The sequence below is a fragment of the Dioscorea cayenensis genome, chromosome 16 (assembly GCF_009730915.1).
Source record: "Dioscorea cayenensis subsp. rotundata cultivar TDr96_F1 chromosome 16, TDr96_F1_v2_PseudoChromosome.rev07_lg8_w22 25.fasta, whole genome shotgun sequence".
Lineage (NCBI taxonomy): Eukaryota > Viridiplantae > Streptophyta > Magnoliopsida > Dioscoreales > Dioscoreaceae > Dioscorea > Dioscorea cayenensis.
Genome location: NC_052486.1, coordinates 21,989,581 through 22,004,819, shown reverse-complemented (window position 1 = coordinate 22,004,819; position 15,239 = coordinate 21,989,581). Strand labels below are relative to the sequence as shown.

The window sequence follows — 15,239 nt, the reverse complement described above, 5'->3', positions numbered from 1 at the left end:
GCATGTTTTGCACGCATATATGACTTATCCACATTTGTTTTAAAAACTTTTTATTTAGTACAATGCCTATTGTATTTGTAAAAATATCAAAAAGTTAGTTTTAACTTCATATTTTAAAGATTTTCAAATAGTTTAATTTGTTTTTAAAATGACAATGCCAAAATTCGATCAACCATCATCTATATTCATTCAATATTTTATTTTAAAATTAAAAAAAAAAAATATATGAAACTAAGTTGGGTATTTTTAATAAAAATAATAATTAAATGAGCATTGTTGTAAAATATGGGCTGATTATCATTTGAATGTTTAACTAATGGTTTAAAAAAAAGAATATGCAAATAATCTAATGGTTTAACTCCCTTTCATTCGGATTCGGATCCGGATCCGAGTTAACGGGTTTCGGGTTTTGGTTTCTTGTATATATATTCACACTCGCTTGACCCGCAAGTCAAATGCTGATGCTCTTGTCCGAAGCCCCGCAAAAACCCGAGCTTCGAGGTCGATGAAGTTTAGGGTTTCTCCGCGATGGCCTGTCCTCCCCTACCACCGCTGCTGCCGGACCTCCCACCGTCTCCATCTCCACTCCGCCATTCTCTCCAGAGGCTCCCACGCTGCCCGCTCCTCCGTTGGCGGCGGCGGTGGCGGCGGTGGCGGTGGCGGTGGCGGCGGCAAGAGTGAAGGTGTTTCTCTTCTATATATATATATAATCCATTCCATGTTTGTAATGCGATTATTTTGATATTGGTTTACTGTTTTAATGTCAAGTGTTTCTTGATAGTGTTTTTGCATTGTGGAATTGTTGGTGTATGAGATGATTTCTTCTAGTGAGTCTTGTGTTGTATATTGGTTTACCTCATGTCATGCTTATAATGTTTGTCTTTTGATCTTGTTTCACTGTTTTGATCTTAAGTGATTCTTGATAGTGTTCTTTGTTGTGGGATGGTTAGAGTATGAGATTGATTTTCTTGTGGCTATGTATATTGGGAATTTGGTTTTGGATCGTTGAATAAAAACTGTTCTTTACTTATAATGTTTGTTATTTTAATCTTGTTTCACAGTTGTGATCTCACTTGCTTCTGAATTGTGTTCTTGCATGATGTAGTGGTTCAAGTATTAGATTGATTTTCTTGTTGTGATGTATATATTGAATTTCTTTTTGGTGTCCGGAGAGAAGCCTAGTTTGTGCTTTATAATGTTTTTCATTTTGATCTTGTTTCAATGATTTGATCTCAAGTGCTTCTTGAGAGCGTTCTTGCATCATGTAATGGTTGTTGTATGAGATTGACTTTCTTGTTGTGATTTGTCTAGAGAATTTCTTGTTGGTTCCTGGAGCAACAATTGCTACCATTCTAATGTTGGGAGCTCTCCATGCTCGGCGCCTTTATGAGGACAAGAAAGTAATGTTCTAATCATGCGCTTAAATTCATGCAATTTCTTTTGTTATGCCTTTATTTTTCTGCAACCCAGTATAGAAGATAGAATTCTTGAATTTACTACTTTGGGAATTACATATATTCCCTGCCAATTATCATTTTGAGATATCTTGTTGGTTTACATTTTTTGGCTAAGTTTGTTTAGTAATGAAGTTTATATGTTGAATTTATGTGTTTTTATATTTTATCTTTTCTTTTTATATTTATGTGCATCTAAGTATAGAAGAGAAAAAAACTTGACTTTATTGTTTTAGCAATCACATGCCCTGCCGGTTATCTGAGTGGGATATCCTGTTGTTTTGCACTTTGATTTGGCTAAGTTTGTTAATCAGTGAAGTTTATATCGCTTCTCTTTCATTTTCTAAAATACATTTTACCTTAGTATCAGGTTCTTTTATAACTCATTATGTGAGGCAACTTGTATTTGTATTTTGGCCTGCAATGTTTTCGCTGATATCTATGTTTGTGGTGGAAATAATAGGTTGAGGAGTTGAAGGAGAAAGGGATTGAAGTTGAATTCTCACCTGATATAAAGGTAGCATATACACTCAAATTTCATGGTATAGACTGGTATCAAATAAAGTTCATTTAGCTAAAGTCCCTCTAATTTATTGTGACTTGCGATGCAAAATACAGGCAGCATTTTTGAGGCTATTACCTCTGCGTACAATGTCACGTTTTTGGGGATTGCTTGCGAGTTTGGTTTGTGTCACTCTGTTCGCTTCTTCACTTATTTTACTCAATTTCAATTTTGAATATCTGGATCTCATTTTGTGGTTTGGTTTTGAAAATCTCACATCCAGAAAGCTCTTGGTGTATGCACTGATTCAATGAGTAGGAACGTTGGAAAATATATGCAATCTAAACAAGTTGAGTAAAAATAGGCTGTAGATACTTGCATTTGAACTTAAAGTCATACCATAAGCCAAAAGGCGCAGAAATTAAGTCCTGGATGCAGAGGCTTGCCCAGATTAGTCATATCTTAACACTCACCACTCATTAAACCTGTATAACTGGTAATGCTTTTTTTTTTTGTATAATATTTCATGCGTCATCATGATCCAACCTTCTTTTTCTGAAAAGGAATAATTTTAAGAAGGGTAGCTTCAGAGGATCAAAGTTTTGGCAGTTGATCTATTTTTGTTAAAAAAATATGAAACGAGTTGAAGCGATAATTAATTACTGCAGTTTAGAATATGTATACCATGCCTTTTACTTGTTTTCATGTTGGTCACTGGATTTTTTACTTCTTTAGCATGATGATAGAGATCTATGGCATTTTTGTTTCTGATTGAATGTTGATTTTTTTCATTTTCCCTTTCCAGGAACTCCCTGTATATGTACGTCCTTTCGTGATATAAAGCATGGGACGCAGGGCTTTTTCATTCAAGTATTCTTTCTTAGTTCTGTTGTCCTGTTATTTCAAAATATTTTCTATAGTTCATTTCCATCATTAATTACTAGGAAGTAGAAAAATGTTAGCTATTTTACATAAATTATGAAAATTCTAGCTTTGATACATCTATTTTTTTTCCAAGTTTTCTTTTACTTGAACACAAGTATTAACATCTTGCCCTTGTTGAGTTACTATTCCTACCAATAATCAATTTATGTAAATGAAGGATAGTAACAACAAATTGAGTTAGGATCATTGATAATGTTACTATTTAAAGGCTTATTCAAATGATAAAATTAGCTGACTATGACCAGAAGCAGTAGAACCCTATATCTGCCCTCAGTTATCATGGGCTTGGTGCTTATTGCCCTTCCTATGGACATACACACCTTACTAGGAGGCTTATCAATTACCTTTCCCGTCAGTTTCATGTTGTCCCCCAAGGTCAAAGTTTGGAAATTGGCCGCAATGACATCAAAAAGGTTACCAAGTACTGTCCCATGTTGGCAAATCCTTCCACTGCACCATTATTTCTGTGGATCCATCCAGCAAGTGACAGTCCAACTATTTTCTTAGGTTGGACTGGCAACTCTGAACCCTCTTAAAAAAAATCAGGGAGTTGGTGACAGGACTGATCGAGACTAATGCCTTCTTTGAGTTGGGAAGCATCGGAAATTGGGTGTGCCTGAGCAGTAGCTAGCTGCTTTAAGTGACAGTCCACTTCACCAATCTCTTAGCCACTGTTAGATGGACTGGAAAACCTAGGGCTAAGTTTCTGATTGAACCTTTTAGCTAAAGATTGCAGTCTGTAAGGTTGTGGTCTTTATAGAAACCATTTCTCCTAGGTTGAATCAAACCTCACTTCTCTTTGATCTATGTACTCTTTTATACAGCTCTGTTTATGTCCAAGTTTTCCCTTAGTTCATGTAATATATAGTCTCATCATCAGTTAAGGATTCACATCCTTCACCATAGATCCATTATCTACTAATTTCATTAAGTGCAGTGAATTTCTTCCATATATTGCTTTGAAGGGGTCATCCCCTGTTACACTATGGCTGTTGGTATCAAATCAATAATCAACACATGGTAAGTAGCAAGGTTATTGTTTTGGTCTGTTCCCTACGAAACAATGTTAGTATGTCTCTAGTTTCTGGTTGACCATGTTATGGGTTTCCTTCACCTCATTCACCTCAAAGTGTCTCCTAGCATGGTACAACCCCTTGTAAGGATCTCCCCATTGTAACTGGGGTATTCAAGTCACTAAAAATTCACTCTGGGTGCCATTTGTCATGTAATAATTCAAAGGCTTATTCAAATGATTAAATTAGCTGTCCATGACCAACAACTGTAGAAACAGTGATCTATCCTCAAGTATTTTGGGCTTGGGTTGCCTCCCACATACACACCCCTTTTAAAAGAAGGCTTACCAGCATTGAAATTTTTGGCCTCAACTTTAAGATAGCATTTGCTGCCTATTTCTGACTATTATATCCATATTTGAATTTTTAGTTTTACTTGTTCTTCACTAAATGAACTATAATATTGCTTCTTTTCTGTAGATTTAGAAGAAGCTGCTCTGCCACTGGAAAAATATGCTTCTTTGCAGGAATTCTTCGTTCGAGCACTTAAAGAAGGTGCAAGGCCTATTGATGAGGATCCAAATTGTCTGGTAACTGGTAACTAGCTGCAGTTTCTAGATGATATATTGCTTGTGTTATGAATAAAATTACCATACTTGCTTTTAGGCATAACCTATGGTTTCTTGGAATGATAGGTTAGCCCTGTTGATGGCATGGTTTTGCGAATAGGGGAGCTGGGAGGTCCAGGGGCAATGATTGAGCAAGTGAAAGGTTTTTCATATTCGCCATTTTCTCTTCTTGGTCCACGGACTTCTCTCCATAAGGTGGTTGATGGGAATGCATGCGACGAACCTTCTGAGCTGAGTACTGCTCAAGGGACAACTAAGAAATCATGGTGGCGTCTATCATTTGCTTCACCTAAAGTTCGAAATTCTGTTCCATCATGGTATTGCCATAGTTTTTCACCAATTTAAACTTATGCTCCTGTTTAGTTTGGGAATACAGAAAAATCTGATTGACCAATATATTAAGTCTATGATATTATTTTAAACCTTGTTTTCTACTTGATTTCAACATTCTTTCTGTGTGGTATAATATATTTTTAATGAAAGTTATTTATTGGAAGTGACATTTCGGAGTAGTTCAACAGTGGCAATTAAAAATTGACCATTATGCAATGCATACTGAAAGATAACTTTTCATGCATCTTATACCTTTTTATGTTTTTCTGTTAAACCACTTGCAATCAGTTCACTTATTTCCGCTTCAGTAAGTTATGTATTACCAAGTGTTCATAACTGTTTCAAAGAGCTGACTTTTGTTCTCTTTACTTGCAGCCAAATGGAAGGTGTATTTTACTGTGTTCTATACTTGCATCCTGGTAGTTACCATCGAGTGCACTCCCCTGTAGATTGGAATGTGTTTGTTCGCAGGCATTTCTCTGGTATACTCAGCTTCTTCACCCTGTTATATTGCAAGTTTGATGTTAATTGGATCTTTTCAAGTGAACCAAGAGAGATTGCCATCTTCTTCCCACTTTTTAACTCTTGAATGATCAGATTTTTACATGGAAGTGTACCAGATGGTAGGATTTTAGGGTGTACTTAGAAATCACGAAATCCTACCTAGGTGGATGGTAGCCTTCTGGAAGCATAAAAGAAAATTGGGCATTTGTTAAAGCTGCAGTTCTGTCTTAGTGAATTGGGTTTGACATGTGCTTTTAATCAGTCTGCCTGACTTCATTTGTTTTTTATTGGATTTTCTTTTCGTAAGTGATTTATGAAAATAGTTACATATATACATTATCAAGATGTCAGAAGCTTGGACTGATTGATAACTATCTAGACGACTAGACTTTAGCATACTCGTTTGCTTACCTTATTATTGTGCTTTTTATTAATTATTACGCTGCATGGTCTGATGTTCATTTTTCTCATCAGTCATGATCCAATATAAAAAGGATGGATCTTACATTTATAATGCATATATATTAGCTCCCATTATTACATGTTTTCCTGTGGCACTCGTCTTTTGCTTTGTTATAATTTTTCTTTTGTTTTGGCATAGCTTACTAAACATTTTTCTTCTTTTTGCCAATTCATGAAAATTTGTCTTATGTTGTTTGAAGTTTGTATAACTTTTGCTTATTATTATTATTATTTTTTTTGTTGAAATGTGTTTACAGGCAATCTATTTCCCATGAATGAGCGAGCCACAAGGACAATTAAAAATTTGCACATTGAAAATGAACGGGTAATTCTAAAAATATTCAAATGTCAGTAATCTCTGTAAAAAACAATAAATTTGGAAGCTTTTGTTTGTTCCTTCATGGCTGCAACCACCAACTGAAGCGCCAACTGTGTTCACATATACAAACACACACTCATTGGCTGTTTGTTTTGACGTCAACCTATAGTTAGAAGTTCAGTATTATATTTTTTCAGCCATGAATGAGGGTTTTTTTTGAAAATTTGAAATGTGTTAAATAAACCTTTTTCAAACAATAACACTAAAAGCTGCCTTTCATACTCCCCTCCGTTTTGTATTAGCTGTCACATTTGAGCTTTGCATAAATATTAAGGTTGTCATTAAAGCTTATAAAACCCAAAAAATATATATATATATATGATAAGACATTTTTACCTTTTTTTTTTGGGAGTTATTTACTCTCATTAATGTGCACATGTCTCTCTAAACGAGATGGAGGGCAAAATTGGGAAAAAATAATCAATACTTATAGAACCCTTAAAGGTGACAAATAATTTGAAAAAAGGAAAATTCTCAAATGTGACAATTAATATGAAATGGAGGGAGTACTTCTCAATGTATCAATAGTTCATTATTGCACATTGTTACTTTCATGGTTTCCACTTGGTGGATTTGGTTAACCTAAATTGTTGCACTTCACATTATAGTTGATATGATCATTTTAAGCCCATTAATTGATGGTGACTTTTGGTTCCCCCTAAGATTGGATCAGAATATCAGTTAGAAAGTTGTCTCTCTTAAGGATCATCATTTGGGGAGGTTCTTTGAAAAAATGTAAATTAGATATTTAGCTAGTTTTTGTTGGTAAGCCTTGATAGAATTTTGATTTGTGTGATTGATTTGACTTGGTGAAAATACGTCAGAGTCCTAAAGTGATGAAATCACCTGAAAATGATATGATCTATGTATGCAAAGGCTCTGTGGTTTGTGGTCATTTTTGCATGGTATAGCACCTTGATGAGGTCAGTGCTTAGTGATGCCATTATGGATAATGGTCTAGAAGAATGTTGGCTATCTCACTAGTGAACACAAGTGGGCAGTTTTCATTGTCTGATTTTTGGTGAAATTGAAAATTTAAGCAAGTCTCTTTATGATGTTTTTGACCAACATTTTATATAAGAATATGTTCTCTTGTGTAAGGTCTTGTTTTTCCTTGACGTGAGTTGATGTATGTTTGTAAAAGCAGATTTTCAAATGTAAAGCTCTGTGTTAAACCATGGCTCAAGTATTCTCACAACCTGACTTATGCTTGTTATTGAAATACTGAGCTATACATTTTACCGATTCATTTAATTGTTTTTGAAAGATAAAACATATTGTGTTCCTGTTTCTACTTTTTCTTCCATTCTTTTTATATCTGCTTGTGACATTTTAAATCCATTACACTGATGCTATTTATTTAATTGGATTACATTGAGCATATCATGTCATTCCAATTGATGAATCTTGTGATTAGGTTGTCCTTGAAGGTCAGTGGAGAGAAGGCTTTATGGCACTTGCAGCAATTGGTGCTACCAATATTGGTTCCATTCAAGTTCGTCATTTTTATCCTTTAACTTGCTAATAAATCTGCATCATACACATTCTGACTCTCTATTTATGCATTCTAGATTTGTTGCATTTGGGAGAATCTCTTGTGTCTTGTTCTTGCTATGTCAGCTACATCACACTTATTCTTATTTTTTAGCATTCCTAGTGTTGTGCATTGAAGAGTGAGCAATATGGAGGCTCAGCAATTTCCTTAGGTATCAGGTAACCATAAACTAGAACAGCATGAGCAGCCTACATATTAAAGTTGGAGTTTTATAAAAGGATCAATTCTAGGTTAAAGAACATCAATTTTATTATCCAATATCTTCTGCTTAGGTCTCACATTAAACGTCCAACCCTTATATGACCTTTATTACAATTGTTGAACCATCATCCAGACCAATATCAGAAGCATGTGCTTCTTTGATAACATATGACGGCCATTAAAAAGCAGTTCTGTTCACACATTTTCTTAACGTTTCTAAGATGATGTCCATGATCGAAACCCAACATTTCCTTTCCCAAGTAACCCTCTTATCAGCTCATAGTGTAAACATTTGTTTTCGACAGCTGTATATTGAACCAGAGTTCAGGACAAACAGGCCAAAGCTGAAACTGCTATCCTCGGAGCCCCCGGAGGAGCGAGTATATGATGCTGAGGGCACCGGACTGATGCTCAAGAAGGGCGAAGAGGTTACATCATATCTCATGCCTGATCAAAAATAGGAAGTGGCTTTTTCTTAGCATTAACATTTTGTGGGTTCTCTTTTGTACTTTTCCCTTTCAGGTAGCAGCATTCAACATGGGTTCTACTGTAGTTCTCATTTTCCAAGCTCCCATCTCAGGTTTGGCTGGAGGCATCAGTTCATCTCCAGAATTCAAGTTTTGTGTGAAAAAAGGCGATGAAAATCAGGGTTGGAGAAGCCATTGGTAGATGGGGAAGTCAATAGGTGGATGATTTCCAGTACATTTCTCTAAGAACATTTATATTTTTTCTTTACTTTGCTAGCGGTTTAATCAGTCATATTTGGTAATGGGAATCAATGGTTGTTTTTAGTTATGAGGATGTAAATTTCAAAGTTTAGTTGTCTCTGATTTTTTTAGGGTTCTCTATTTTTCTTCATCTGATTGCATGCTAATTTCAATTTCTTTTACAGACCAGTCTTTGTGCTGTTTTCACTTTTCAGAATACAAAAGCTGAAGATTTAAGATTTTTTGGGCAAGTTTTATGATTTAGTCATTTCTCGATAAATGATTACACTATGCCATCATGATTTTTTTCCCTCCTATATACCCGTACGAAATTTTGATGTTCTTACGTAGTCATGTATCCGTACAAAAAATTTTCTCCGCATATAAATCATATTCTGTACGGATATCCGTACAGTTGAGATGCTTTTTAGTCATTTGATTTACTGAGTTAATATATAATAGCACGGGTGATGTGTTTAAAAATATAAATTTATTTTATAAATAATTGAAAATAATTGAAAAATTACAATCAGTAAATACACAAAAGAAAAAGGTTAGTTAAGGCGGCGTTATTTTATGTTTTTAGATATTATCGAAAATAAAAATTTTATATATTTACAAGTGATTATGGCAAAATGATAAATATTATGAAATGCGTTTTATATACGATAAAAATACCAGTCAAATCAGAGGGTTTATATGTAAAAAACATCGAATTAGGGAATGCATCTTGTAGACAATACTTAAGCCTAGAACCCCTTCCAAATCCGATCCGCATTAGATTATCCACGTGTCAAATATCCATGCGTCCATAACTCTATTCCATGTTCAGAGAGCTACACAGGATCCCACCTCCCGAAACTAGATACACTTGTTCCTTCGAAGCGAAGCCACGCTCTTTCCAATTCCATATCGATCCCATTCCAATAGATCCCAATCGGACCGTCCGTGCAAACAAAACACCGAATCAACGGTTCAGATCATCCCATCTCAATAATCATAACCCCCCAATTCCAAATTCACCGTCCTCGCTTCGCTCCCCAAAAGAGCTTTCTTTTAAGAAGCGAAGAGATTGAGAGAAGAAGCACGAGCGGGAGCCAAGGACGGACGAAGACCTGATCAGCGATTCTTGAGATCTCGCTCCGGTGATCGTCTCCAGATCTGAGATCCCTAGGTTTGAATCCAAACCTTTGTTTCCATTTTGATGTTAATCTCCATATCTGGCTCTCAGATCCGTGCCCTAATGCTTGATCTCTTGCGCAGGGTGGTGGGGGTTTTGGAAGGGAGGAGAAGGATGCTGACGAAGTTTGAGACGAAGAGTAATCGGGTGAAGGGGCTGAGCTTTCATAGCAAGCGGCCATGGATCCTTTTCCAGCTTGACAGCGGGGTGATCCAGCTCTGGGACTACTGAATGGGCACTCCTTATTGACCGCTTTTGACGAGCATGATGGGCCTGTTCGTGGCGTCCACTTCCATAAGTCCCAACCCTCTCTTCGTCTCTGGAGGTTCGTCCTTTCTGTTCGTTTGCTATTGCCTTGATTCAGATCTTTTGGTTTTCTGTGATCTTGATCTGTAGATCTGAGCAGTGGTTTTAAGTTTATAATTTGATTGGTTTTTAACTACGTGTGTAATTTTGTTCTGATTTTTGGTCGCAATCTTTGCATTCAGGGTGGTGCTTGGATCGTGATTTATTTTTTCCATGAATTTTCTGTGAAGCATTTTCATAAATTGATTTTATGTTTTTTGGTTTTTTGTATTGTTTTGAAAGATCTAAAATGATTCGAATTTGTTTGGAGTATGGTCAACTTGTAAATAAAAAATGCAATTTAGAAGTTAAAACTATCAAAATTTTCCATGTAGCTGGATCTGAGCATTGTTCCTGTAATTTAAAGTGTAGTTGAATTTGTGCTGATCTTTTATTATTCTGATTACCAAAAGGATTAGAAAATGGCAGTACTCGTCTAAATGCTACATATTTTATTTTGCCCAATCTTAATGTTGGGACTTAATTGTCTTGACGTTGCTTGAGATCCTTTCAAATATATGGTATTCTTCTTATGCACTGATAGTACTGTTTCTTCTTCTGTATTGACTTGATTATCAGAACTAGATTTACCTATGATGCTAATGTTGTCAATTTCATTTGCAGGTGATGATTACAAGATCAAAAGTTTGGAATTACAAAAGAACATCGTTGTTTATTTACACTTCTTGGGCACCTTGACTACATCCAGACGGTCCAATTTCATGATGAGTACCCCTGGATTGTCAGTGCTAGTGATGACCAGACTATTAGGATCTGGAACTGGCAGTCACGCACTTGCATTTCTGTGCTGACAGGGCACAACCACTATGTCATGTGTGCATCATTTTCATCCAAAGGAAGACTTGGTGGTTTCAGCTTCCTTGGATCAGACAGTTCGTGTTTGGGATATTGGTGCATTGAGGAAGAAGACAGTGTCTCCTGCTGATGATATTTTCAGGCTGAGTCAGATGAATAGCAGATTTGTTTGGGGAGTTGATGCTGTTGTCAAGTATGTATTAGAAGGTCATGATCGTGGTGCCAACTGGGCTTCTTTTCATCCAACTCTGCCTCTTATTGTATCTGGAGCAGATGATCGGCAAGTGAAACTATGGCGAATGAACGGTAATTTGTAAACAACAATAATAACTCCTGCTGTTGTCTGTATAAGCTCGAATCTTTTTTTGCTTTATAGAATGAACTGAATTTTTGTAAACTGCCTCCAACCATGATTTTTTGGGATATATGAATGTGTGGCCCCTTTCTTGGCATGTCTCCCAATAGCTTCCTATTAAGAAAATGAAATAATGAGATAAATTGTCTCAGCAAAGCATTTACTATAATCTGCTGCTATATCAATATATATACAGATAATTAATTGCTTTGATCCTTATTAAAGACATGGGTTTCTACTTTTCATATATTGACAAGCTAACTTTGCATGTTGGAAAAATTTTGTTGACAAAAGTTCTTTCTTTTTCAGTAGATACAAAGGCTTGGGAAGTAGACACATTGAGGGGGCACATGAACAATGTTTCATGTGTAATGTTCCATGCAAAGCAGGATATTATTGTTTCCAACTCAGAAGACAAAAGCATTCGTATCTGGGATGCTACAAAGCGTACTAGCATTCAGACTTTTTCGACCGTGAGCATGACCGCTTTCTGGATTCTTGCTGCCCATCCAGAAATGAACCTTCTTGCAGCTGGTCATGACAGTGGTATGATTGTCTTTTCAAATTGGAGAGAGAACGTCCCTGCTTTTTCTGTTAGTGGAGATTCTGTATACTATGTCAAAAGATCGCTTCCTGCAGTATACTAGGAGTTCTCGTCCCAGAAAGAAGTTCAGGTGCTTCCAATAAGAAGGCGGGATCTGTTAGCCTGAATCAAGGACCAAGGACACTTTCATATAGTCCCACAGAGAATGCTGTTTTGATCTGTTTTGATGTAGATGGTGAGTCATATGAACTTTATATTGTTCCAAAAAGATACCTCTGGAAGGAGTGATTTTTGTGCAGGATGCAAAAGAAAGGATCTGGGGGGTCAGCTGTTTTTGTAGCTCGTAATAGGTTTGCAGTGTTGGACAAGGGTAGCAATCAGGCATTGGTTAAGAACCTTAAGAATGAGATTGTGAAGAAGAGTCCTCTTCCTATTGCAACTGATCGATATTTTTATGCTGGCACTGGCAATTTGTTGTGTAGGGCTGAGGATAAAGTTGTCATCTTTGATCTTCAGCAAAGGATTATCCTTGGGGAGCTTCAGACTCCTTCTGTGAAGTACATTGTCTGGTCAAGTGGATATGGAGAATGTTGCATTGCTCAGCAAACATGCTATTGTTATTGCCACCAAGAAACTTGTCCACAAGTGCACTCTTTGCATGAGACTATCCGTGTGTGAAAAGTGGTGCTTTTGGGATGAAAATGGGGTCTTCATCTACTCAACTTTGACCCACATCAAGTATGCCTCCCAATGGGGATAATGGTATCATAAAAACTCTTGATGTTCCTCATATACATTACCAAGGTTTCTGGGAGTAGCATTTATTGCTTGGACCGTGAGGTAAGAGTCAACTCGTGATAATTGATGCTACTGAATATATCTTCAAGCTCTCCCTTTTGAGAAAAAGATATGACCATGTGATGAGCATGATCAGGAATTGCAGCCATGTGGACTAGGCAGTGATTGCCTACCTCCAGCAAAAGGGTTTCCCAGAGGTGGCTCTGCATTTTGTCAAAGATGAGAGGACACGATTCAACCTGGCTATTGAAAGTGGGAACATTCAGATTGCTGTTGCTTCAGCGAAGGAAATAGATGAGAAAAGATCACTGGTATAGGCTAGGGATTGAGGCTCTTCGTCAGGAAATACGAGTATCGTTGAATATGCATACCAGAGGACAAAGAACTTTGAGAGGCTTTCTTTTCTTTATCTCATAACTGGAAACACAGAGAAATTGTCCAAAATGCTGAAAATAGCAGAGATTAAGAATGATGATGGGCCAGTTCCATAATGCCATGTATTTAGGTGACATTCAGGAACGTGTGAAGATCTTGGAGAAGTCAGGCCATTTACCCTTGCCTATGTCACTGCTGCCACATGGGCTTACCGAGGTTGCAGGCAGGCTTGCAGCAGAGCTGGGAGACAATATTCCTTCTATACCGGAGGAAAAGGCTCGATCGCTCATGCTGCCACCTCCTCCCCTAATGTGCGGTGGAGATTGGCCATTATTGAGGGTAATGAGAGGTATTTTCGAAGGTGGGCTGGATAGCGGGAAGGGGAGGACTTGAAGATGAAGAAGACGAAGAAGCTAATGCTGCTGACTGGGGCGATGAGGTACTGGATATTGTGGATGTAGAGGGTGTTATACAGAATGGCAACATTGGAGATGTCGAGGATGGCGAAGCCGATGAGGAGAATGATGAGGAAGGAGGCTGGGACCTGGAAGATCTGAATTGCCACCTGATGTTGAAACTCCCAAGGCCACAGCTCATGCCAGGTCTCAATTTATTTTGTTACTCCAGACAGCAGGCATGCCGGTGAGCCAAATTTGGACCCAGAAATCATCCCTTGCCGGGACCAGTGGCAGCTGGAAATTTTGACACTGCAATGCGTTGCTAGCCGGCAACCTAGCATCAAGAATTTGCTCCCCTTGAAACCCATGTTTATGGATCTATTCATGGGCAGCCACACATATTTGCAAGCCTTAGCTTCAGCTCCAGTGCTATCAACTGCTTTGGAGAGGGGATGGACGAGTCATCCACTCCTAATGTTAGGAGTCCTCCGGCCCTTGTGTTTAGCTGTCACAGTGGATGAGAAGCTGAAGGCGGCCTATAAAGCACAACAGAAGGGAAGTTCCCTGACGGCTTTACGTCAATTCCTTAACATCTTGCACACCATTCGCTAAACTGTAGTAGACTCAAGGAGGGAGGCTGATGAAGTCAAAGAGCTTATTGAAATCAGCGAAAGAATATGTACTGGGCTTGAAGATGGAGGTCGAAAGCGGAAAGAAACCAAGGACAACTTGGTCAGGCAGCAGGAGTTGGCGGCATACTTCACCAACTGCAAGCTTCAAAAATTCATGCAAGACTGCGTGCGTACATGCGCAATGACCATCTGCTTTCAAGGCGGGCAATTATGCCACTGCTTCCAACTTTGCTAGATGCTCTTTAGAGAACAGCCCCACCGAACCCCAAGCGAAGAAGGCAAGGGCAAGTCCTGCAGGCCTGTGGTGATCACGAAAGACACACAGCAGCTGAACTATGACTTCCGGAATCCATTTGTTGTTTGTGGAGCAACCCTCGTTCCAATCTACCGCGGTCAGAAGGACATGTCCTGCCCTTATTGCGGAGCCAGGTTCGTCCGGCAATTGAAGGGCGGCTCCGTGCTGTTTGCGAACTTGCTGTTGTCGGGTCCGATGCATCAGGCCTGCTATGTTGCCCAGCTCAGATAAGATGATCGATTTATAGATGAGGTATGATGAATCATTATGCATTGTATTGTCATCCATTTCATTGTGTTCTTTAACTTGAAGACTATCATGTGATATCTTTTGGCAAGAACAATGAGTTACTGATTGCATGGGCCGTAAAGCAATAAGAGGTCGGTAAATCTCGGTGATGCTATCGATCATTTTATATATCAAGTGGTGTTTTGCCAGGTTCGACGAGCATCAAGTAAAGCTTAGTTTTATAAAAAGCAATGAGCAGCCATTGTGTTATAGAGAAAAATATGTCAGGTGTGCTGCTTTCGTCAATGAGGTCAGCTCTCACTTCTGCTTCCTTTTCCTTTCTATTGTTTTTGTTTGTTAGGCAACATGGAAGCTTTCTTAATTCTGTTTGGGTTTGTACTTTTAAAAAGAGTATGTTTGTTTACTTTTTCCATCAAAAAGCATTTGTAGTTCATATTATAGTGAATGACTTTTTGGAAGGGTTTGGTCTGGAGTGTTTGGGGTACTACTGCAGGTGTGTTTATGCAGAATATAAAATTAATGTAAAAAATTTATAAAAGAATTATATATGTCTAAATGTTTATTTTAA

General features: G+C 37.7%; 1 protein-coding gene and 1 pseudogene across 1 annotated transcript; both read left to right on the top strand.

Moving 5' to 3' along the window:
- Positions 1 to 468: 468 nt before the first annotated feature.
- Positions 469 to 8,772, top strand: LOC120279527 (phosphatidylserine decarboxylase proenzyme 1, mitochondrial-like). The gene is given in 14 exon segments (XM_039286452.1): positions 469 to 683; positions 1,312 to 1,400; positions 1,918 to 1,971; positions 2,073 to 2,138; positions 2,762 to 2,791; positions 2,793 to 2,826; positions 4,395 to 4,504; positions 4,610 to 4,860; positions 5,252 to 5,358; positions 6,100 to 6,167; positions 7,639 to 7,716; positions 8,283 to 8,405; positions 8,500 to 8,616; positions 8,618 to 8,772. Coding segments are annotated over 14 exon segments (1,350 nt in total). The 5' UTR covers positions 469 to 505; the 3' UTR covers positions 8,663 to 8,772.
- Positions 8,773 to 9,978: 1,206 nt separating this feature from the next.
- On the top strand, positions 9,979 to 14,885 carry LOC120278754 (annotated as a pseudogene).
- The last annotated feature ends 354 nt before the right edge of the window (positions 14,886 to 15,239 follow it).